General features: G+C 38.0%; 1 protein-coding gene across 6 annotated transcripts in view; it reads left to right on the plus strand.

Annotated features, from left to right (window-relative positions):
* SHANK2 (SH3 and multiple ankyrin repeat domains 2) overlaps positions 1 to 23,879 on the plus strand; it is a 343,989-nt gene that overhangs the window by 276,201 nt on the left and 43,909 nt on the right. For 4 of the 6 annotated variants that reach the window (XM_080982494.1, XM_080982496.1, XM_080982491.1 and 1 more), the window contains 3 exons: positions 6,948 to 7,083; positions 10,224 to 10,304; positions 15,299 to 15,319. In XM_080982494.1, coding sequence (XP_080838620.1) covers positions 6,948 to 7,083; positions 10,224 to 10,304; positions 15,299 to 15,319 — 238 coding nt within the window. The remainder of the gene's footprint in view (positions 1 to 6,947; positions 7,084 to 10,223; positions 10,305 to 15,298; positions 15,320 to 23,879) is intronic. The other 2 variants (XM_080982492.1, XM_080982493.1) reach the window with 2 other exon arrangements.

Genomic DNA, 23,879 nt, shown 5'->3' on the forward strand with positions numbered 1-23,879 from the left:
GAATTATTTGTGGGATTGAGTGTAAGTATGTTTGAACACTTTTAAGGATTGTATGAAATGTATGTTTATATGCTTGTATATTTGTAATATATGTGTATTAATGATGAATTATTTTAACAATAAAAACTTACTATTTTTAAAAAAAAGTTCTTCGGCGATCAGCCTTCTTTACAGTCCAGCTCTCACCTGGAGCAGGAACCAGCAAGCCACTCCAGTATCCCTGCCAAGAAAACCCCATGAATTACATAGATTTGCATTAAAATGTGAACAAAATTCTCCCCTATTCCTAGGGGAGAATTAGTCTTGCCCAGATCACTATGATGATGGTGATGATTGCCTACCCTTCATCTGCAAGTTCCAGGGCTGCTGTTGTTGGCATTGTTGAGAGACAATAGAGTGTGCCTCCAGAGGTGAAGTCAAGCCATTGCATTAGCAGTACCAAAGTGACTTCCTTGGGGCGCAAGCCTGGGCATTGTGTATTCTGCCCAGACAGCAAGATTCCCATCTTGACCTCGCTGATGTGATCCAAAAGAATGCAGAACAATATGTTTGGCACCAGCTTTGCTGCAGGAGTTGCTGGAAGGATACAAGATATCATCCAACTGTCTTAGGGACTCCACTCTGGATCTGTGTAGGGTTTAATCCTGAGACTTTTCTTCTGAAGATATCCCATAATGCAGCAGACGTTTACAACTGGAGCTTCCCTTCTCCTAGATGCACTGCCTTCCCAGGTTGATGAGTCCCATCTGCACCTCACTTCCCTCTCCACACGTGCTGAAGCCATCTTCCTGGCTGTTGAACCTACTTATTGGTCTCACCCACTCAGTTCCCCAGAGCCTGTCTTCACATGCAGGGGCAAATGCCTAACTCACCAAGGGTTTGAGGCCCAAAAGCTATCCTCACCTGGTTTAGCCCGCCAGTTGAAGCTGTTTCCTGGGGTGTGGGTGCTGTTTAACAGGTCTGTGTGGGTGAAGTTGTGCTGACCCTGAAAGCAGGAAGGTGTGCAGTGTACACCCAAACACACCAATGCCAGCATGTCCTGCCATATCCAGGGCTAAGGGCAATGTTCACCCATCCCACCCATCCTTCATATCAGGGAGAAGGAGCAAGATGCTTTCAAGCATGGCAGAACTAGGCAGCTCTGTCTCACTGCCTGGAACAGGAATGCATTTCTGCTTCAACACCAGAAATAGCTGTAACACTTTTAAGTAGGGGTTGATATATAGGATCAAGCTCATCAAAGATTAACATTAGTGTTGCCTGTTAAATTAATCTTAGTTTTTCATAAAGAACCAAAGACAGATGTGTATATGTAACTGTTTTGCAAAGCTGGTAATAAGGTAATATTTTTCATAAAAGTGTTCATAATTCTTTGACAGGTTTGCGAATCTTTTATGTGTAGAGGCCAATGTATGTACAAATTTGAGGCAGCTGGTAAAAATGTGTAAAATGAAAGTAGGATGAAGATTAGTGAATTTTCCCAAACTTTTTGACAGGTTTGTGAATCGTCAGTGTGTAGAGGCAGATAGATAGATAGATAGATAGATAGATAGATAGATAGATATGAAAGGTGTGTGTGTGAGAGAGAGAGAGAGAGAGAGAATAGCACAATCTACCAGTTATATCATATGTATGTGAAATCTAGTGCTAGAATGAAAAATTCTCTTCTAACCTTCATGTATAGTATAGTGGTACCTCAGTTTAAGAACAGCCGTTTACGATCTATTTGGTTTACAAACTCCGCAAAACCAGAAGTAGTATCCCAGTTTGCGAACTTTACCTCGGTCTAAGAATGGAAGCCAAACGATGGAAGGGCACTGGCGGCAGGAGACCTCATTAGGGAAAGAGCGCCTCGGTTTAAGAACAGTTTTGGTTTAAGAACGGACTTCCGGAATGGATTAAGTTCGTAAACCGAGGTACCACTGTAGTTATAATAGCAATATGAACATGAAATAATTGACAGACATGAGAAAACGCTTTGAACAATCTCTCTTGGAAGGGGCTTGCATTACATATTGGTGAAATTAGGAATTAGAGTTTTGATGATGGAGTATACCTTTAGTTTTTGAACAGAAATTATCTGTTGCTTCCTTTCAGATGGACAGGACAACTATATCAGTTTCTAAAGTAGCATCATCGTATAATAATTTTCCTTCTTATTTCAACAATTTGCAGAAACTAAGTGAGGGTAGCCTTTACTAAATCCTGGTTGAATTTGTTATCATCAGCTGTTTTAGAGTGAAGTCTCAAAAAAAATCTGAATGTACCAGTTCTTGTGGTTTTAACTGAATTGATTTACATTGTACATATTATTTTATACAGTATTGCCTACTTATAACACTTCGAAAAAACAGATGTAACATATTGAGAAGAACACATTGGGACAATACATAGCTTCATTTGGGTCTGAGTTAAATGCTATCGATGTTGCCTTATGTTCCTTTCATAGTTAAACTTTTGTTATGGAATGGTCTTATGACTAGATAAAAAAATAACAAATTGGATCAGACTGGTTTGACGCTAATAAGTGAGGGATGCTAATTTGTAATATTAACCACTCTGGTTCTGCAGCTTCAGTAACAGTGTGGCTGTGGCAGAAATCTGGCTATTCACATTGGGATATGACTTCAACTGTGTGATATTTATGAGCTGCTTATTTAGAAATGGTGTATGTATGTTTTAGAGTGTGCCTTTTCAAGAGGAGAATGGAGGACATTCCTGGTAGGGATGACTCCTACTGGACATGAGAGGTAGAGTTTGTGGAGCCTTTTTGCTCCTCTCCAGGTTGAGTTGTCCTGCCTACCACAGTGCCCTCCTTACCCGTGATCAACATCAGGTGGATCCTCTTGTATTACAGTGGTACCTCTGGTTACGAACTGAATTCGTTCCGGAGGTCCGTCATGCAGCTACAGCTGTTCTCACACCGCTTTCTCACACCATCCTTCTCAGCAAGTCCCACAGCCTACCAGTACCAAGTGTGTTTGTTTGAGTTGCTTCTCCCTGCCTTTCATTTATTCAAGTTGGTTGCTCAAGTTGGAGTGTAGCAATTTTGGCCAGTTTTAATCTTGGGGAAATTGTGTTTGTCCCTAATGAGTTACAGTTGTGCCTCCTCTCATCCCCCAATGAAGAGTGCTTGGACTGTTTCCTCCACCATCTTTATTTCTGCCAATGCAGTGCCCAGTGCTTCAAAAATGGCTGCTTCATGTAGTTCCTCACGGTCTAGGTGGAGTTTAGACCAGAAGTTTAGATGATTTCATCTGCTGCTTTTCCTATTTCTAAAATGCAGCACAAACAATTAATTGTCAAAGAACATGGTATAGAACTAATTTTACAGTGGGTTCCTTTGTTGTGAACAAAATCAGCTCCTGCATATACTGTCCTTTAATATTTTACATGCCATAATTTTTCTTTTTTCAGTCCTTCTCAAAATTACCCATATCAAATGTCTTTGAATTTCTACTACCTGTGTCAAGAAAAACCCACATCAGTAGCAACAGGATATCAATTAAAATCACCTTCTGTGACCATTTCCCTTCTAGAAATTATTTTGCCACCTCAACATTCAAGTAGATGCAATAGCTGTACTGAGACTTGAGCCATTTACTGCTAATCTTGTTGGTGAGGGGGAGAAAGAAAAATGTTACCGTAATCACAGTTGCTTTGTGTGTGGGTTGGTGCATTAATGCATTAATCAAAACTCCCCATCTAGCCTAGAATACACATACACATACACACACACACACACACACACACACACTCCCAACTACAAAGATTATCGTAGGTTAATACCACTTTCCAAGAGTCTTCTGTACCAGTTTTCTAAATATATCTGCCCAGTACCTAATTGCAACTTCCTACCCACATTTCTAGTTGACAGGCACTGGATGACCTCATATTAGCAATTCAAGTCTCCCCCACATAATCTGATATAGCCAATTTGACCAGGCTGCCGCCATCAAACTGAACTCACCATTTTCTTCCTTCTACCATTCCACTTCACAGATTATGAATATGTTTGAGATAATCCCATCTTTTCCTGGATTCATTTGCTTATGTTGTTAGCTTTCTTCTCTGTCGTGGACAGCAGTTTTAGAAGCATGTTAGATAACAAGAAAACCTTTACATAATATAGGCAGTTTGGGGCTGGCATGGAGCCCCATGAGGTACCCTATTGTTTAAATTGGGCATTACCTGCAGAAGAGGTCACACTTACTTCATTATTTGCTACCGCTGTGCTGAAATTTTCTTTTGTATATTTCCACCATTATCAATTTGTTGGAAAAGAGGAAGGATCAGAAAATTATCAAAGGGAAGAGAAAATTTCAGTGAAATTTTCATGACAGTGGCACAGGATTTTGTTGCCTTTACCTAACTTTCATGGTAGCTTAGGGATTTAGCAAGAGTATAAATAAGATGACTGGTGGGTCTGTATTGTGTAGTCTTCCCTGGTACCTATGCTTCTTTAAAAGCACCCATCATGACATCTTTGGCTGAGAAGACCTCTCCTCCTCCCAGAGGGGAGGAGTTGTGAGCGGGAGCAGCTTCCCATAGCAGCAGGGAGGTGTATTCGGCTCCCTGCCTCTGATTGCCTCTGCTGCCATGGCCAAGCCTTTCAGCTGGCCAATAGGGCCGGCTGGTGGGCAGGGTTTAGCTCCCCAGTCGGTTCCTGCTTACATCGGCTCTCCCGCCCTCCCTCCCTTTTAGGTCAGCTTCCTCTGCGTATTGACCTTGCTATGGGCTTCGGTTGGTTGCCTTGGTTGCCCAAGGGGCCTGGTAGAACTTTTTTATCAATTTGGCAAATTGGACCAGCCTCTTGGTTTTTTTTGCCTACCTCGTAGCAACTCATCACAACTTTTTTGGTATTGGCGGTTAGGCATTGGAATATGTGTACTGTGTTGGAGGTTTGGGTATGGCCATCATCTACTCCTCCTCTTTTGCGTATTCCGTTAAAGGAATCAGAAGGTCATGCATCCTGTTCGATGCCCTGCTGGTGGCTAGGGCCATGGCATGACCCCCGGTGACATCATGGGGAAGCTTCTATTTGCATAACAAGCTCCTCCCACTGGTTGTTAACCCCTGAAATGACTCCCCGCTGAGCGGGGTGGAGTCATGTATTGCTGTTTTATCCAGTGCCTAAGCCAATACCACTCACATGCTGTAACCAATAAAGTTGTGGCCTAATTTTGCCCATTAACCTAAAATAATGTGTCTTTGTGTTTTATTATAATCCTATGTGGGTGGCGGGTCCTCGACTCACAAAACACAACGGCTGCGTACCGTGCACCAAATGGGTTTTTTATTTTAAAAAGTTCTGGTATTTTTTGTTATAAAGAAATTGGTGCAGAAAGATTTTTTTTTTTTTAATAGGACTTCCCTTAAAAACCAAATCAGCGTGCACCGATCTCAGGTGCTTGTTAGCCAACTTCCCCTGCTTCTTGAGCTTCCACTAAAGCCATGGAATGGACTTGTCAAGTAACTGCTTCCATGGGGCTTTGTAAGATAAGGAACAAAGGAGCTGCAGAGAACTATAACCTCAACCCTACACCCACCAAAATTGTAAAGAAATTCTAGAGTGATAGCAAATGGGAAGGAAAAATAGTAGCCTCTTTCACAATGGAAGAAACTTTTGAGAAATTGAAAGACAAGTTTCAGCATAGTACAACCCTATTGTATACTGCTGCTGCTATCTTTTTCTTTGACATTTATAATGTTTATCTTTGGGCTTATAGTCTTTATGTTCCTGTGCCATATTGTCACTTCCCTCTTTTCTTGAGATGCTTGTTTAGGACCAAACCATAGAAGATTGGATCTCTTTTAAAAAGCAGTCTTAGCTAGTAGTGGCCAAAGCAGGGGTGAATTGGATAAAGACTGTGGTACTGGGAGAGAAAAGATTTATCTCTTTTCCCATGTCACTTGCTTAATCTAAATCACCAAGCTGGTATTGACTTCTTAAGGAAATCAGCTATGTACCCATATGCTTTCCCTAATGTGGCACTAGCAATTGCAGAGAGGAAAAGGATATTTACATCAGGAAACTCCTTGTGATTGGAACCTATAATAAAGATGGCCATCCATAGTTTTCCTGGAGGTCAGACCCCAGAGGCCTCCAATGTGGAACTCTTCCTCCTCACCACCACCACCTGCCTGACTACACTAAAAGATTTAATGATTTTTGTTTTGTCATTTTTTCTGACTTTAAGAAGTTTAAGTTATGTAAGTTGCTTAGAGATTCTTTACGTAGCAAGTGACTAATGAATTTAAATAACAATAATATTTTATGAAAATAAAGTACAGACCTTCTGAAGTCTACTTAAGTACTTGTGGGGGGGGGGGGAATCCAATGTGGTTCCTGTGCAGATTTGTGTCAAGAGCAAATTTTGGTCAAAGACACTTTATATTTAATTACACTCACAGCTGTCTGGGTACGCGTTAAAAGGCAGTCACGATTATGGTTTGGCTTCCCGGTGTGTTTACAAATCATGCAAGCAATAGATGTTTCTGGGGGCTGGAAGTCGCCATTATGGTTTATAAGCATGACAGGGATATAAAGAAAATGAGTCAAATTAAACTAAATCAATATATAGTATCTTTTGGTCTGTTGTACCTTATTTCCACTGCAGTGGAAAAATATTGATTCAATTCTCCATCTCTAAGTGGAGTTTAATTCTCCATCTATAAGTGCTTCCAAAATGTTAATTTGTGACAAGAATAATCAGATATGTGTTTAGGGGATTTTTATTGCTGGATTGGAGCTAGCCAAATAATAATAATTCTGAAACAGGAATATCTGCAGATTAGCCAAGGAGCTGCTGATTAGGTCAAAATCAAATTCTTTGAACACTCTTCAAAACCTTATAGATATTGTTTTACTTTATCTTTTACAATCAAGTATTATTTTCCACGTGCTTTAGTATAACTCTGTCCTTTCTCTCTCTCTCCCCCTGCAGGTTAATAATGAAAATGTAGTTAAAGTTGGCCATAGGCAAGTGGTGAACATGATTCGGCAAGGAGGCAATCATTTAGTTCTTAAAGTTGTCACAGTAACCAGGAATCTTGATCCAGATGACACAGCCAGAAAGAAAGGTACATTCTTTTCATAGTTTGAACTGTTTACCGTATTTCCCTCCATTGAGAGAACAATGTAAATGAGAAATTATTTAGAAATATGTAACCCTCCATTGATAGAAAAAATACTGTATCACAGCAGTTTTGAAATCAAATATATCCAAGAAAAAAAAATTTTTAATAGCTGGAGGAAGGTGCCATCTAGGTGTTCTGAAAAATGTCCTTATTGAGAAGTTTTCCTTTGCAGTAAAACAAGAAAAGAACAAACGAGGGGCAACAAAAACCCACAACATAAAATGCATAAATCCACAAGAATGGTGTGTAGGGTCTAATTGATCCCAGAGTTGTTGTTTTTAAACACAAAGCAACATATAATCTATTTATTTATTTGATAGATTTATATTCCATCCTTCCTCCAAAATGGAGCAAAGGAATCTTGTGTTGTTAGCATACATATAACCTCATTATAAATTGTTACGTGAGTGTAACAATGCAGTTTACTGTGAGTTGCAAATGACTTTTACTCGAGCAGCTTATGCACAATTGCCACATTTACAGCACCATGAATATGGGAGGCAGAATATTTACATAAAGCACATTGTTGCTGTGATTTTCTGCCATTGTGTCAATCACAGATATCATGCCTTCACCTTTTCCTGGTGTCAGCATAGGCAGGCTCTACCAATTTTGGAGCTGCCGCTTGACATCCCAGGCAGGTTGGCTATGTGTTTATGCTCAGCTCAGAATTTGATCAACTCCAGATACAAGTATACCCGGAAAATAATATTTTGGGATGTTCACTCCATTGAGGTTTGCTTACCTTCCAAGCAAATATAGGCATTTAAACAGACACCATCAGGTCACAGTTGTGCATACCAGCTTTAGTTTTATTATAAGAAAGAATGATCTCAGACTTGTATTTGTGGACTAAGATTGCTGCATTCTCATGCACTGAAGAAAGGAAAATCACTGTCCTTCCATTCCTTAGCACAGAATATATAAGTGTAAAAACAAAAAATGCTGCTGTTGACACTTCTGAATTTGTGGGAAAGGAACTCTGGGGGGATTTCTGGTTGCTTGTTTTTTCAATGTTGTTGCCATAGTCAGGTTTTTTCCTGCTTATTGGTGAAAAAGTTGTTATATTCTGTCCAGAAGACTGTAAATAGGTTGCTCGTTTGTCAACCGCTATCTGACCTGGAATTTGAGCTGCTGATCGCAGAGATGTCCAAGGCAGCTCTCAACAACACATTTTGCAAATATCTTCATGTAAACAGATAAAATCTAAAGTTTCCCCATGGAGATTTGCCATTAAGTCTGCCCACATGCAGAGGGGGAGGGGCAGGTTGTTTGCAGTTTTAAAGATGCAATTGAGATGAAAATGACCCCCAAAGCAGAATAAATAAGTATTGTTCAAATGAAGTCTACAAGTAGCTATGAGGAAAACAATAGTTTGGCTGGGTAAACAAGGACCTTCTCACTGATAAAAATGTTTAATATACAGTATTAAGGTTTGAAAATGAGTTTTATTAGCCTTTTGGGTATTATTGACCTCTAATATAATTTGTAGTGATACTGAGGAAAGTGAGTAATTTGATATAAAAATAGACTTTTTTCATCTATTTTCCTTTTCACAAGAAATTGAAATAAAAGGTTCTATGCTAAGTATATGTAGACATGACAAGTAACTAATAAATTAAGCAGCATTTTGTGAGGTCATTTTGACCCCTAGCACCTAATGTGCATGGTTTTTCAATTTTTTAGTCATTCCAGTGACTTGGAACACCACATACCAGTTCATACCTCATAATAGCTCATCATAGAACCTGGAATTGTGGAAGACTCGCACAGAAGTTTTATTTTTATTTTCAGCACTGTTGGAGTACATATGACCTCAATTATTGATGGAAGGTTAAGTTCAATTTGCACAATTTGAGCTTCATCCCACAATTTAATATGTGTTGTATTATTTTACGGAAGAGTTAATTTCCAAAGTTGAAAAAATACTCTTTTTTAATAGGCATCAATTGACATGAGAACTAGTTCCTTCTGGTGCAGTTCTGCACTTTTGGAAAATGTGCATGAATAGCCCAACCATGTGGGCGGGGCTTGTTTAATGGGTCTTTCCTGATTGATTTGAATCCTATATACTATCTCTTATAACATGATCATTTCCTGCATATTCATTTGCCATGGTCCTGTGAAAAAGGGATCAATAGCATAGTGCATTTACGTTTGAAGCTCATTTCCTTTTGAAATAACTTGGCCAAAAATATGTCTGCTTGGAGTTGCTGTCCATTATCTACTTCTAAAGCAGGGCATAAGTCAGTTGTACAGTTTGAATGCATGACCCATTAAGCTCAGATGGCTGCCAGTTTTATATATGTGACTTTCAGTAACAAATGTAGTAAGGGCTACTTGAGATAAGCTGATTTGGGCAGGGTAGCAAAAATTGATATAATACACTTTGGATGTAACAACTTAAATATTTATCTCTGGTTGTAAGTTCTGGAGCATTTGACTGCTTTGAGCTCCACACAGCTAATGTATCATTGTTTTGTAGGCTACAATGACTTACGTGTCTAACTCAAACTATCAATGAACATAGCTTCAATCATTTTCTTTTTAGTTCAGTTTACAATACAAAAGTTGCGTATAGCCTATTGCTTTTCAAAGATTTAGAAGCATTATTATAAACTATCACTTTCTATGGTTCTCCTGTTCACTGCTTGTGTCCAGTCATGATTTCTGGTCAAACCTACTTGTCAGTCAGATAACTTTCAGGTCATTTGCTGCTGTTGACATGAGCCATTCATGTGAGGCTCTTTGAGTAATGTAGAAATGCAGAGCTTACACAGTACCATGTCTCACTTGATAAACCTTTAAGCATATAAGATTCAGTAGCATAAGCTTAGTTGTGAACGCGGCATGAATATCTCCTAAAATAAAATATATGTCAAAGAAATACTGTGGTGTCTTCCTTTCCTATGTGTCGAAACTGCTGTATACGTTGTTTCCAGAGATCAGTTAACTGATTAGCTACATAGAGAAACACATATTTTCATTTAATTAGTAATTTTGTGTTGAATATGAATAATGCATATATGAGCATGCAGTGAGTGCTGTTTCTTATCATGTATGTCCTTCTGTTTAATGCAAAGCCCCACCACCTCCAAAACGGGCTCCAACCACTGCACTGACCTTGCGGTCTAAGTCAATGACCTCAGAACTTGAAGAGCTTGGTAAGAAAGTGTTTCTTAATGAGCATGCTGCAATAGCAGAGATGAAAAGGCAATGTTAAGACTGTTTGAAAGTGAACTGCACCCTGTACAGAACGTGGTATTGGAAAATAAATTACATGGGAATGTTGCTTTTCTGGAGATTCCCACGTGTGCATGATGAGCATGAGTGATTTTGTTGTGTTTAATTTTGTTTCCAGCTCTGCGACAGAATGTGTTTTATCATTTATGTGCATCGTTATTTTACACATTAATTTAAAGCTATAAGCATATTTTATTAGCTTGTTTTCCCCCCCTAAGAAATCAGTTTATCTAATATTGTTTTATTTTAAATTTCTGTGGCCTCTCATTAGTGGACAAAGGTAAGCTGCTAGCTGTCATTCTATAAAAGCTGACCCAGAAACAAAGTGTTGTACCTGAAAGGAAACTATCTCTTATTGGTGTTCATTGCCCCCAATCCAGCAAAAGCAATTTGTTAGTTTAAACCAGGTTTCGGCTCTCCGATGTTCCCTACCATAATTTCTATCTCTCCTCCTGGATTAGGGCCTTTATTTATTTATTTATTTATTTATTTATTTGATCCCGTGCAATCCTATGGATGTGTACTCAGAAGTAAATCCCTTAGAGTTCAGTGGGGCTTACTTGCAGGTGTGTGTCCGTAGGATTGCAGCCTGAATTTGCATGAACAAGAACATTTCTTAATCTTTACTTCACCTATTTTTGTGCAGAAAAAAATAGCGTAGCAGTAGTAGAATCCGTTTTTACAATATTCTAGTTAAAATATTTCTGATCTAAGGTCTTTTTTATTTAAAGAAAACAGTTCAGCATTTTCCTACCTTTTAGTAATCAAATATTTGTTACATAGAAAACGCTTTAGATATCCTGATGTCTAGTGCTGGATCTAGACACATCAAAGAAGTGTTTCAGTTTAAAGCGTAAATTTAAACAGGGAAAACAGGTAGAGAAAAAAAGGGATTCCACATCGCCATCTGGTGGCACAATGTTATATAGCACATACAACACATATAAATCACTATTTCTTAACCAGTCTCGCTGAGTCCTAGGTAACGTCGAGTTTGTTTATTTAACACCTTTAGAGGTATTAAGCTGAAACATTTTTAAATAGAAATTACAGAGGTTTCTCAAATGATGAGTTTATTTTTTATATAATCTTCATATAAATTTATTGCTTGATTGTGAATTATCAGCAATTTTATTCAGAAATATGCCTTCCTTTGTGCTATTTCTTGCTTTAAATAACACAACAGACCAGTTGCAATTAATACTGTTTAGGTTTTGGGGGGATTAGGTGGGAAATAGGGGGCTATTTTATATGAGAGTTCTTGGGGTTTTTTAAATTTTTTGCCAACCATAAAATTCCTGTTTCACTTGCTTTGAATATCATGAAGTTATCCTTTTAAACAAATTTTTGTATCATAGCACAGTCCTTGTTCATTCGCCATGGAAAAATGGGAAAGGCTCCCTTATGAACCATAAAAATAATGATCTTGTTGGCTAACTAGGACATTTTTCTTCAATCTGGGCATTGTAAGCTAACAAGAAGTTACACCTGAGCAGAGAGAGTAATCACCAGGGTGACCTATTTAAGCTATGAAAATGTGTAGTACTCAGTGTAATTGACTTCCTCTCAATGCTGCCTTTATAGGTCTTAGCATCCGACTCACGAACCATTTTGAGATTCAGGAAAAAGCTTTCTTTGGGCCACAACTGCACCTTCTTTCTGAGCTCCTTTCTTTTCCCCAAGAAAATCACACAACTTCAAAGGAATGGCAGTTCTTCGGCTGTAATTTGAAATCAACTGCCATCAAGGGAAGACTTGGCCTCCACCATGGGCTTGAGTGAATCACAGCAGCTCAGTCTCACTCGCTTGCATCAGAGGTCCTCGTTGGGAGCCTGCAAGAGAAAAGTTGCTTCTGTCAGGAGCTGAGCAAGTTCCACTCCCTTCCCTCAGAGGAGATGTTGCCTAGTAGGCAGTGGTGAAAAGACGATGTCAGCAAAGATGAGATCAGGAAATGCCTGAATGATTAATCCTGGAACCATGTGGATATCATGGTTGCTCACCATGTCCACAGGGGGCGATCATTGCGGCCCCTTTGCTCTCTGCCTTCATCCCCGGCTACCAGGCCGCACTTGCTTGCTGGCCAGCTGCTGCTGGGGAAATTCCCCTGGGCCAGCAGTATCAGGGGGTGGTCTTCCCGCCAAGGAGGGCAAATTTGAATGGGAGCTGGAATGAAATAAGCTCAGCAGGAAGGTCTAGCTGTGGCCATAGGAAAACTTGTGTTTTCTTATAGTTCTTGGTAAAATGCTAAGACCTATAAAAGCAACTGTGGAGTGGAGGGTATCAATTGCTACACGTTTTAACACTTGAAACAGGTCACCCTGATAATTACTCTGTCCAGGTGTAACTCTAGTTAGTTCACATTTTCTCTAAAAGAAATACAAGAAAAGCTCTTGCCTTCTGGTTGCACATATTGGGTATTTTATTTTTGAGAAGGCTGTAACTGAAAGGATAGACATAAATAACCTTAAAGGAACTGGCAATAAAGAAAATGTCTTCCTGACCATTATAATATAGAACTTTGAGGTTTGTTCATCCTTCATATTTTTTATATTAAATGGTTATATAATTTTATAGAAAATTAAGTACTTTGCTATGATGAAAAATTGTCTTAAGAGCTAGAGATAGCCACACCAAACATGATTCAAAGTCCATGAATGTACACAGGAAACTTTGTATGAGTAGGAACTTCCTTATTTACTTCCATGACATAATTGTAAGCAAGATTTTCTGAAATTGTGTTGAAGAGAACACGACACCCTTGATTATACAGGGAAAGAGCACACAATACTTAAAATATTCCTCCATGCCTACCAATGCTGCTAAATATGCAAAGGCTTTAGTCCTATGCAAACTTAGGAGTAAATACCACTAATGTCATTTGTATGTTCCTGTGTAAACTTGCATAGGCTGTAGATGTGATGGTGTCTTTTGAAAGACCACCTACCATTTATAAGAGTATGCAAACGTTCATGCTGCACAGAATATGGAGTTTAAAATTATGTTTTAGTCATGGCAATAGTTTAAATTATTATTGTTGCTGCTGTTGTTACTGTTTATCGACTTCCTTTCATCAGTGATGTCTAACAAAAATACCGTATTTTTTGCTCTATAAGACTCACTTTTTCCCTCCTAAGAAGTAAGGGGAAGTGTGTGTGCGTCTTATGGAGCGAATGCAGGCTGCGCAGCTATCACAGAAGCCAGAACAGCAAGAGGGATTGCTGCTTTCACTGCGCAGCGATCCCTCTTGCTGTTCTGGCTTCTGAGATTCAGAATATTTTTTTCCTTGTTTTCCTCCTCCAAAAACTAGGTGCGTCTTGTGGTCTGGTGCGTCTTATAGAGCGAAAAATACGGTAGTTCAAGAAACTATATCTATTGTGCATATAAATGTTTTATTAACTAGTCTAAATGGCTTTTAAAATATTTTTTTTATTTGCCAGTATATATAAAAAAAGCTGCCATAGGAACATAGTACAAATATTTGTCCATATAGCTCAAAATTGCCTACAATGACTCTCCATGGTTTCAGATGGGAATCTTGCCCAGTCCCATCTGGTGATGCCAGGGATTGAATTTGGAACCTTCTGCATGGAAAGCATGTGCTCACTATTTATCATTGATAGTGTATTTGTATTGTCCCTCTTCTTAATGGGTTCCTCTTCCTACTTTTCTCTGAACTCTCTCTTCTTAATCTGAACCAGCCTCCCCCCACTTCACTTTCACAGGGCCATTCATTCCCCTTGAAAGCAGTGGGGGGATGTTGGTGACTTTTATAGTGCGTGGGTGGGAAGCAATCAAAGAACTTTGGAGTCCATGTGGGTCTACACTTCAGTCATGAATACTTTATTTTTTTAACAATAGAAAAGCTTTGTTGCCACAGTAAATGACAACAGCCACCATTCCCCACCACCACCCTCAATAATGCCTCTAGGAATAATACTACATCATGACACAGCATAATTCTCAGGGGGCATTCTGTACTGAATTACAAAGGAGTGTCAATGCACTGCTCAGGGCAGCCAAGCTGCCGCTTGAAACACTGGCAGAGTTTTTTAGGGTCCTTTACAAATATCCTCTCCCATCCCAGCCTGAAGATAAGCTCACTCCCACCCTAAAGTTCTTTGATTCTGATCTTCAGGGGCGGGTGTTATTCTTCCCCACCTCGAAAGCAACAATAGTCTGGGCTGAATGTCCAACACTACGATTTTCTTATTTGTGACCAATAATATTTCTTACCTTGTGGTATTCCAGTGGAATTTCTTTCTTTCCTTTTCTTTGAATACATGACAGTGTCCCCCTTCTTGTGAATGAATTGTTTTGTTTAAAAACTCCCCCTCAGTTATAAACCAGTTTGCTATTCTGTGTATTAAGGGGCTGCTATTTTTGAGGAAACAGCCCATTGGGTCAAGGAACTAATTTAGTGGTTCTGTGGAGCTCATGTTCAGCTTTGTGCCCCCTGTAATATTACATGGCTGCTTCCCAATTAGTGTTGCACAAGCTCTAATTCATGTCTGCCCCTCTTTAGAATCTGCACTAAGATTGTCAGGAACTAATGGCCTAAGAAATTGTCACAATTCTTTCCCCTTTGAATTCAAACTCTTAAAATATTCCCTGCCACCGCCCCTCCACAATCATGCTGATATTTTTTAAAATCTAAATTATGCTTTTTAACTTTTGGGATGAGATCTTCCTTTTCGGCATAGCCATGGTATTCTGCCTTTTAGATTGTATCTTTCGGAATTAGAGTTTAAACATAGCCTGTGCTAGTTTTGCTAATGCTTATGGTGATTTGAAAAAGGGAAAGCATAGTACTGAGTACGCTCAGTGTTGGTGCTTGAGACTCAAACAGGGATTTATCATTTTAGAATGACCTTCTCTTCACATTTTATTTACCATTCATTCCCTTTCTATTTTCAAGCTTCAGTACGGAAGAAGAAGGGTAAGGGGAAGCATTTTATCTCTTTTAATTTGTTTTTTCTCCCCTACACCTTTTCATATTAAAGGAGGATACATAGTTGTAAATGGTCCAGTTTGTCAGTCATAAAAATAATTTATTAATATGTTTTAGCTATTTAGATAATGAACTGAAATCACAAAAAATAACCTAATTTCCTTCACATTTGAAATAGACGATCCCATTTCTTTCTTTTGTCTTGCCTCCTTCATCCCCACTCCCTCTCCCTTTATATGTTTAAGATCCCTTCCTAGTTGTTCCCCAGTCATTATTTCAAGGTTACTGTGCTAACTGGTGATCACTTAGGGCTATTTCATGCATGGCATGTCCCCAGGTAGGAAAAAAATATGTGCACACACGTCATGTTGTATGTCTGTTCTGCTGTGGTTACCTGTATTTGGAACCACCTGCTGCAGCTTCTGAACATGTGTAACCAAGGCAGAATAAACACTTGTGCCATTTTGACGCCCAACAGTGTATGTGGGTGTACACATATTTTTCTGCACTGAGTTTCCCTTCATGTAGGAAACTCATGAATGAAGCAGCCCTATGAAAAGCAGTGGCAAGTAACAGGAGTTTGGTGTAGTCCTGCATCACTTATTTCACTTGCCTGCTTAATAGCCAGTCGTTACTTACAAAACCACACTGCCTCTGTCTCAAAAATAGGCACCTCACACACACCTTGAGTCTTTACCTGGAGAACTGCTGCTCTGCATAATTTCAGGTTGAACTTAGCATCTTCCACACTGTCCCGTATGCATGGAATGCCCTCCCTGAACTGATCCATAAGGTCACGACTCTCCTCTCCTTTATCTCCTTGAGACCCACCTCTGCTGCAATGCCTACTGAGCCTATTGCACAACTTGCAATGACAGATTGCTAAGTGAAAGGACAGATGGGGATTGTTGACATTTTGTAGTAATACTAATTATAAATAAATATATGTATATAAAGGTTGCATATATTTAGCTGCATCCCTTTTCTTCCTTACCCTTTGTATGTCACCTGCTTTCTTCAAGGCAGGGAACTTTGTTTTTTTGTATATATGATTGCCTAGCACACTGCTAATCCATAGAGGTAGAAGAAATTGAGGATAAGTCATGTGTAGATTACAGAGTTGTGTGAAGCATTAACTTTGATGCTGTGTTACAGTGGTGAAGCAAAGTGGCTGGAGTTAATTTTGTTTTTTGTTTTACACTTTTCCCAGCTCTCTCGTTTCTCTTCCTTTTGTTGATCATATTAACAAGAGCTCCAAGTACACCTACAGCACTGCCACTCAAACCCTTCTACAGAAACCCATATAGAATAAAACCTCTTAAGTAGTTGTGAGCCCCCCCAGTGACTTGGAACACTTTGTAGTGTAGATGGGTTCTCCAATAAGTATAATGTTTGTGTGTGTGTGTGTGTGTGTGTGTGTGTATTTGCTTGCTTTTGTTTCACTGAGGGGGAGGGTAAATGCCCTGAATATGGCTTTTGAAACCATGCACATCCAGGTCCACCTCACATGTTAGAACATTTAGTGTATATATGCAGTCCATACTCTAAAACTGACATCCACTTTGAACGATGTATACGTTGACACAAAAGTCATTACTTGTGCCAGAGAGTCAAGAATATGTCTCTGCCACATGTACGCATACTTTAAAGCATTTATGTTTCTTGTAAAGCAGACCTCACATGTGTAGAACTGCCTTTATGCGAAGTTGCATTGTACTTTGCATGGCATTCTGTATAGGCAGGGGCTGTCCCAATAGCAGGCATAGGTCCATATGGATATATTTGGTGTTTCCCATGAAATTGAAGACAATAAGGGAGCCCCTTCTTACTCTAAATCAGAGCCCCTTATTTACAATGGAGCCACTGGATCAGGGCTGTGGTTTAGCTATACAGTTAAGAGATAGAATTCCTTGTAAGATTAAAATCAAATATTATGTTTTCCGCTACTTTTAACTTTACTTCTGAATGCTGCATGGTGTTACTAAAAAACCCAAACTTCTCAATCTGCAATACAGTGGTACCTCGCAAGACGAATGCCTCGCAAGACAAAAAACTCGCTAGACGAAAGGGTTTTTTGTTGTTTGAGCTGCTTCGCAAGACAATTTTCCCTATGGGCTTGCTTCGCAAGACGGAAACGTCTTGCAAGTTTGTTTCCTTTTTCTTAACACCGTTAATACAGTTGCGACTTGACTTCGAGGAGCAACTCATAGAACACGGTGTGGTAGCCTTTTTTGAGGTTTTTAAAGACTTTGGTGATTTTTGAAGCTTTTCCAAAACTTTCCCGACACCGTGCTTCGCAAGACGAAAAAAATCGCAAGACAACAAAACTCACGGAACGAATTAATTTCGTCTTGCGAAGCACCACTGTACATCTTTTTAGCTTCCAGTTGTAGACTCACCTGCCAGTAAGCCCCATTTAACTCAATGGAGCTTACTTCTGAGTAGACTTTTACAGGATTGCACTGTTACATTGCTATTTTCCCTTTCATCATCCTTCTCAAACTCAGAACTAAGCCATTCAACTTTAAAATACACATTATTTCAACTTGGAAACTGGTCTTATTTCTTTTGGTTTACAATATTTTGAAAAATTAATACAATTTTGACCCAGAAAAATACACAGTTGAATGTATTAATAAATGAATTAATCTAAACTGTAGGAAATTTTTTGGAGTATCCACTGCTTAGCAAGGTGGCTAGTCTAGACCATGAACTCAATGGGGGAAAAATCTTAAAATTAGCAAAACAAATAACACAGAGAGATTTTTGCATAATTCAGACAAAAATTTTGCATACCTTTTGTAGCTCATAGAGTTTTAGAACAATATATTATATAGCAATATATTTCCTCTGTATAACGTCTATGCATCCTTGCCCCGATCCAGAGATCACATATACATGTATATGTATGTGTATGGTGTCTCCCAACCTTTTAAAGGATTTCTTCATTTTAGCGGATAGACCCAAACTAAGTGCGCCAATGATAGGACATATGGGGATAGGGCACCTCCACTGAAATGAACAATGAATTCCATTAACATATCTTGGTGAAAACAAGATTTATCAGGGCATGTGATAATGCAATGCCCAACAAATCCCCACTGAATCAAACAAAAACATACCCAAACAACAAGCAATATGATTATTTCACCAGTATAAGCACAATATGACTAGAATTTTTAAATTAAATCATTCCAGCCTATTAATTCATTTTTTTTCAAAAATGAAACAGCAACAAAATAAACCAGCCTATCTATAGATTTTTATTTTTTTTTAAGAAATCATGAGGCAATGATGGCTTACATGACCAGATAGCTATGGCATTTGTAGGGGGAGCAGGTTTTGCATAGCTATTTTGGAACACTTTTCTAATTCATAAGTACCAAATTTTATCCTAGCAAATTTGGTGGATCAAGCAATGTCAGGTTTCCTTTGATCTTATTTGAGATTTTAAGCCTAGCTAGTTGGTTTTTCCCCCTGAACAGTTTCTAAACTGGATATTGTTCAATTCTCCATCTATAAGTGCTTCCAAAATGTTAATTTGTGACAAGAATAATCAGATATGCATTTTTTACTCCTGGATTGGTGCTAGCCAAATAATAATTCTGAAACAGGAATATTTTTGCCTTCCTCTATTTTTGTTGAGCTTTCTCTTGGGAGTATAAATTTTAATTCTAGAAGAATATTAGAGTATCACCTGCAGAAACATTAGGTTAGGTCATAGTGCAATTTAATACGAGATGCAACTCACCTAACAGAACAATGTTTAATAGTGATATCTTCTAAAAGAAACGTATCAGTGGCATTGATATTAAAAGCAATAATATTTATAGTACATGGTATAGTATCATTTTTTTCCAGAAAAAAGTGTGAAATGATGGCATTTGAAACAATTAAGACATAAATTAAATCCAATACTTGAATTCCAAATGTAATAGGGACCGAAAAGTGGCCTCATGTGAAAAGGCTACACACTGCGATTACAGGTATTTCAGCACTGTGGAATAGATCATAGGACTTTCACAACCAAGGAATAGTGAAAGCAGACTTGGTACCAGCTCTAAAGTGTTCACACCTTCAAATATGATGATAATCTCGGAAAGATGTTTTGGACAGAATTATTTAAGTCATCAGAAAGAAACCTTACCGTCAAAGATATGGATATTCCTGATGTTACCAATCTAACATGGATCCTCTGAAGGATATTTGTGTAAGTATTAATTGCTGACACCAAATGAAAATCTGAGTTAATATTACTATTTCATGGTATGCAGTTTTAAGTTTTGATGGAGATGTGTTGAATGCACACTTAATCATTTTTAAATGGGGTGATCTTCTGTCTTCTCTTAGCAAATTTATTAAATAACTGTTCGTTTATCCCAATGAGGTAAAGCCATATTTATTAGTATAGCAAGGAACCAGACTTCACTTGTTTTCTAATACGTATCAGTAAGAATGTTATCTGTTAAAGAGGTACAAAGGAGTTAGTGAGGAAAGAAATTCAAGGGGTGAATTTTTAAGTTCTGTTCAGTACTTTCTGGGACGTCTCAGAGATAATGAATCCAGGTGCTGAATATTTCTAAAACATTCAGCATGATTTCATAATCAGGTGGTGAAAATTAGTAGTGCTTCTGAAAATGTTTGCAGCCCTTAATACATGAGGGCTTTTAAAGCTTCCATGTTGCCATTGTTCTTGCTGTCTATTATGAGCAGAATACTCATACAATTATAACTAGTCATGCATCCCCACATGTAAAGCACTTCATTGTCTTTCTTCACTAGAGAAAAGTAATTGAGGGTGACTTTGCCATCCCAGTGAGGAAAACATTGCAAGAGAAAATAAAGTGATGGAATTGTAAGTATTCAAGAGAATCATATTACTACGGCCATTAGGTGTGAAATTTTTGAGCAAAACCCCTGGAAATTGTTGGCTGAAAGATGAGTAAGACTTTATTATATATTTTAGACCCTTTGTTATTTAAGATTTTCAGAATTTAAAGGTTGCACACAGAACACATTTTCAAAGCTTTTAATCTTTTTGTCTTTCAGGTGCTGTAATGCTGCCACTGTGACTTAAACTTCAGTATGCCTTATTTAAGGTACCAGAGAGGTGGACAGCATACTCTTCCTTTCTCTCATTCTTTCTTTCCTTTCTTCCTGATTTCCTTCCTTATTTTTTGAAGGCCTTTTCTTCCCATTCCACATTGTTTGTTTTTTCAGTTGTTGTTAATGTCATGTTGACTCCTAATTAAAACTTTAAAATAAATTACTCTAGGCATCTTGTAGTTTGTTTTCATTTGCCTTGCTCAGTTCTACAAGCTGGCTCATGTATTTGCAGAATTGCACCGTAACTTACTATAATGTTTGGAAGATTGATTCCCCATCTCCAAATTCCATCTCTTCGAATGCTGGCTCAAATCTAGCACATTTTGTTTCCACTTATTTTCTCAATTCTGAAAACTTTCCATGTTTTCAGAATGAAATAACTTTTTAAAAAAATAAATAAATACTGTATTTCTAAAATAACTGTTGCTTCTGCAATGTAAAATATCTCTTGTGTTGTAAGGTTACAAACATATGGAGCATCTATGCATACATTCACACATAATATTTTTTTTCATCTGCATCTGGGGATTTGAGTTGTCATTCCATGTGATGGAGTAAGGTATAATCTAGCATTAGATAACAATGTTATCATGAGGTTATCTTATCCCTAGCAGCTGGTTGTTTGGAATGACTAATTTAGAATGAATAATTCTATCGAATGAATAGAATAGAATAATTCTATTCATTCGATAGAAACCACATTACAGAAAGGAAGGATGAGATTGGGGGTCAGTATGTTCATAAAACTTCCCAGTAGAATTAATTCAGCAGCAATATTAGTAAATATTCCCAAAAGGCAGATAGTCTAAAATTTGGCCAGCAAAGAATTAATGGATCCCTAGATACGATTCAAATGAATATCAAGTGATTCAACCTGTGTGGCTCTGTGTTCCCTAAGTCTTAAACGTTTTTACTAAAAACTATTCTTGAAGCACGGCATATGTATCTAATATGACCCAGTCATCTTCTATTAGTTTCTGCCCATTGATTATAGTATAATTTATTAATCTATAAATATTATCTTTCATGCATTAGAGTGAAATCTGATTACTGAAGCACACATCATATTTTCCAGATACCTTTTTAATTTGCACCTCTTCCAGATAAGAGGTATATAGGTGTTAAGATGTTAGGTGACAGGATTTGTAAATCTGTTGTTTTCGAATTAATATTTGGTATTAGTTTCATATACCATTTCCCCCATCCTGTACAATTATTCTATCCTGTACAATGTCTGATTTGAGGTGTGCCAAGAAATGCAAGCATCTCCTCCCAGTTCTCTTAAACAGGCTATACATTTTAGAAGCCCTCTTGCATAATCTGAAATTGTCAACTTCTTACGTTGGGCTGTACGGTTGCATACTTTACAATACACTGTCTTAATTTCATTTATCTTACAGTTTGGCTTGATTCAGACCTCACACCAAAGCATGCTTTGCACTAATTGTAGCTTAGAACCCAAACCATGGTTTGAGCTTCCAAATGTAAAGACAAAGCATGAGTTAGAGCTGCTTGTTTGCTTTTGTTTGCTCTGCTACATCATGTCAGTTCCTTCCCATGTGGGGCAAATATAGGTAACTGCCTAGGTCCAGTGCTCTCAGGGGCCCACAACTTAACACAGCACACATGACTACAGGTCCTGTACACAGACAAATAGTGGGCCAGTGGCTAGGCAGAAACCATGCATCCAGTCACTCTTTTGTGGCTCCAGGAAATGCAGGCATGGGGTAGGGGCATGCCTGCATTAAGAGAAAATTATTTCAAATAAACAATGACAGAAAAGTTATTATTTTCCCTCTCCCATGCAGGGTAGGGGGAGTATTGTTATTTTTACCCTACTTTGCGTCTCATCCCATGTTGAACTCCAAGAATGTGAGGCAACCACATTCACCTATTTAAACTGCATTTGAGGCCCGCAAATCCTGAATTCAACTAATTCAATAATATTTACTTGCGTACAATCAAATATTGTTGTGAGTAATCCTACATAAATGGCATTATACTATAAAGACCTTTACTTTTAATAGTGAAAGTTATTACTAGTGCACTCTCTGCTCTTTTCTGTTTCTTGGAGTGGGGGTGGAATGGGACAGAATTTCTTACTAAAATCTAGTATGTTGAAACTGTTTTATAAGGCCACGTGTTATATTTATAATGTATGAATAATGAAGGTGTGAAAAGAGAATATCAATTCTACATTTTGTTGTTACTAAAGCTATCTTATAGAGTAAGTGGTTAAGGTGTATGTCCTAGAAATGCTTTGTATAGAGTTCTAGATTCAAACTCAGGCACCTGTCTAAAAGCTTTATTTGATTTATTTTTTACATTTGTTTCCCACCTTTCCTCCAAGGTAGAGTACATGATTCCTCACCTTCCCTTCACAGCAGCCCTGTGACATAGGTTAGGTTGAGAAGCAGTAACTGCCCCAAGTATCACCCAGTGAGCTTCTTTCCTCTGTGGATATTTGAACCTGAGTCTTCCAGATTCTGCTCTGGTACTAACCACTACACCACACTAGCTTTTAGGTGTCTTCCAGATGTTTTCTCAAGACATCTAATTGTGATTTCTCTACCTCCTGGTTTAGTTGACTTTCACCTGTATAAAAATGTCATGGAGGTTAAACAATGTACTTTCATTGTGCACACCCTAGGAAAGACCTCCTATCATGCTAAACCATAATAGCAGAAACCATGGCTTGCAAGACCAGTTCATACCACGGTTTCTTATATGATTTGCTGGATAATCACAGGCTGTGTGTTATCAATTCAGGCATCACATCATGGTTTGATTTGTGTCTGAATTTGAGTCATTATGTCTGATTCCAGATTTAGATTATTTTATCTTGATACCATCAATTCATCTTTAGTAGCATTCTTTTCGTAAATTGCAGAATTTCTATGTACAAAATATCAGACTCCCCTGAGATAACATTTTTATGTTATACATTTCACATATGGAGAGAATCTGTGTTTTGTGTCTTCAAATGTCATCTAAAATAAGAATAATTTGATTGCATTCATTTTTGGCATCTGTAAAAAGCTTGCAAATGTTAAATAAATTAGCCACAAACTGAATATGGTATCAGTGGTTATTTCTTGTGAGCAAATGTAATTAACAGTCTGACCCGTAACTATTTTAAGTTTGCTTTATTAAACTTTGTTAACAAATAAAATTTATGTAATAATAAAAGAAGAAAATTGTTCTTTTTATAATCAAATAATTTAATCTTACATACATTTCAAACAGCACTAACATTTCCCCCCTTGCTTTTCCCATTCATGACTATCCTTTTCTGGAACCAATCTAAGATTAAACACTTGAATTTGTGCTTTTTCAATCTTTGAATTAGTCAATGAAACCATACTGGTTGATATGCAGATATTCAAGGTTTACTGGGTTATAGATCAGGCTATAAAATCCTTTTTCTTAATTTTAAAATTAC

Source organism: Podarcis pityusensis (genome assembly GCF_964106645.2).
Source record: "Podarcis pityusensis genome assembly, chromosome: 1".
NCBI lineage: Eukaryota > Metazoa > Chordata > Lepidosauria > Squamata > Lacertidae > Podarcis > Podarcis pityusensis.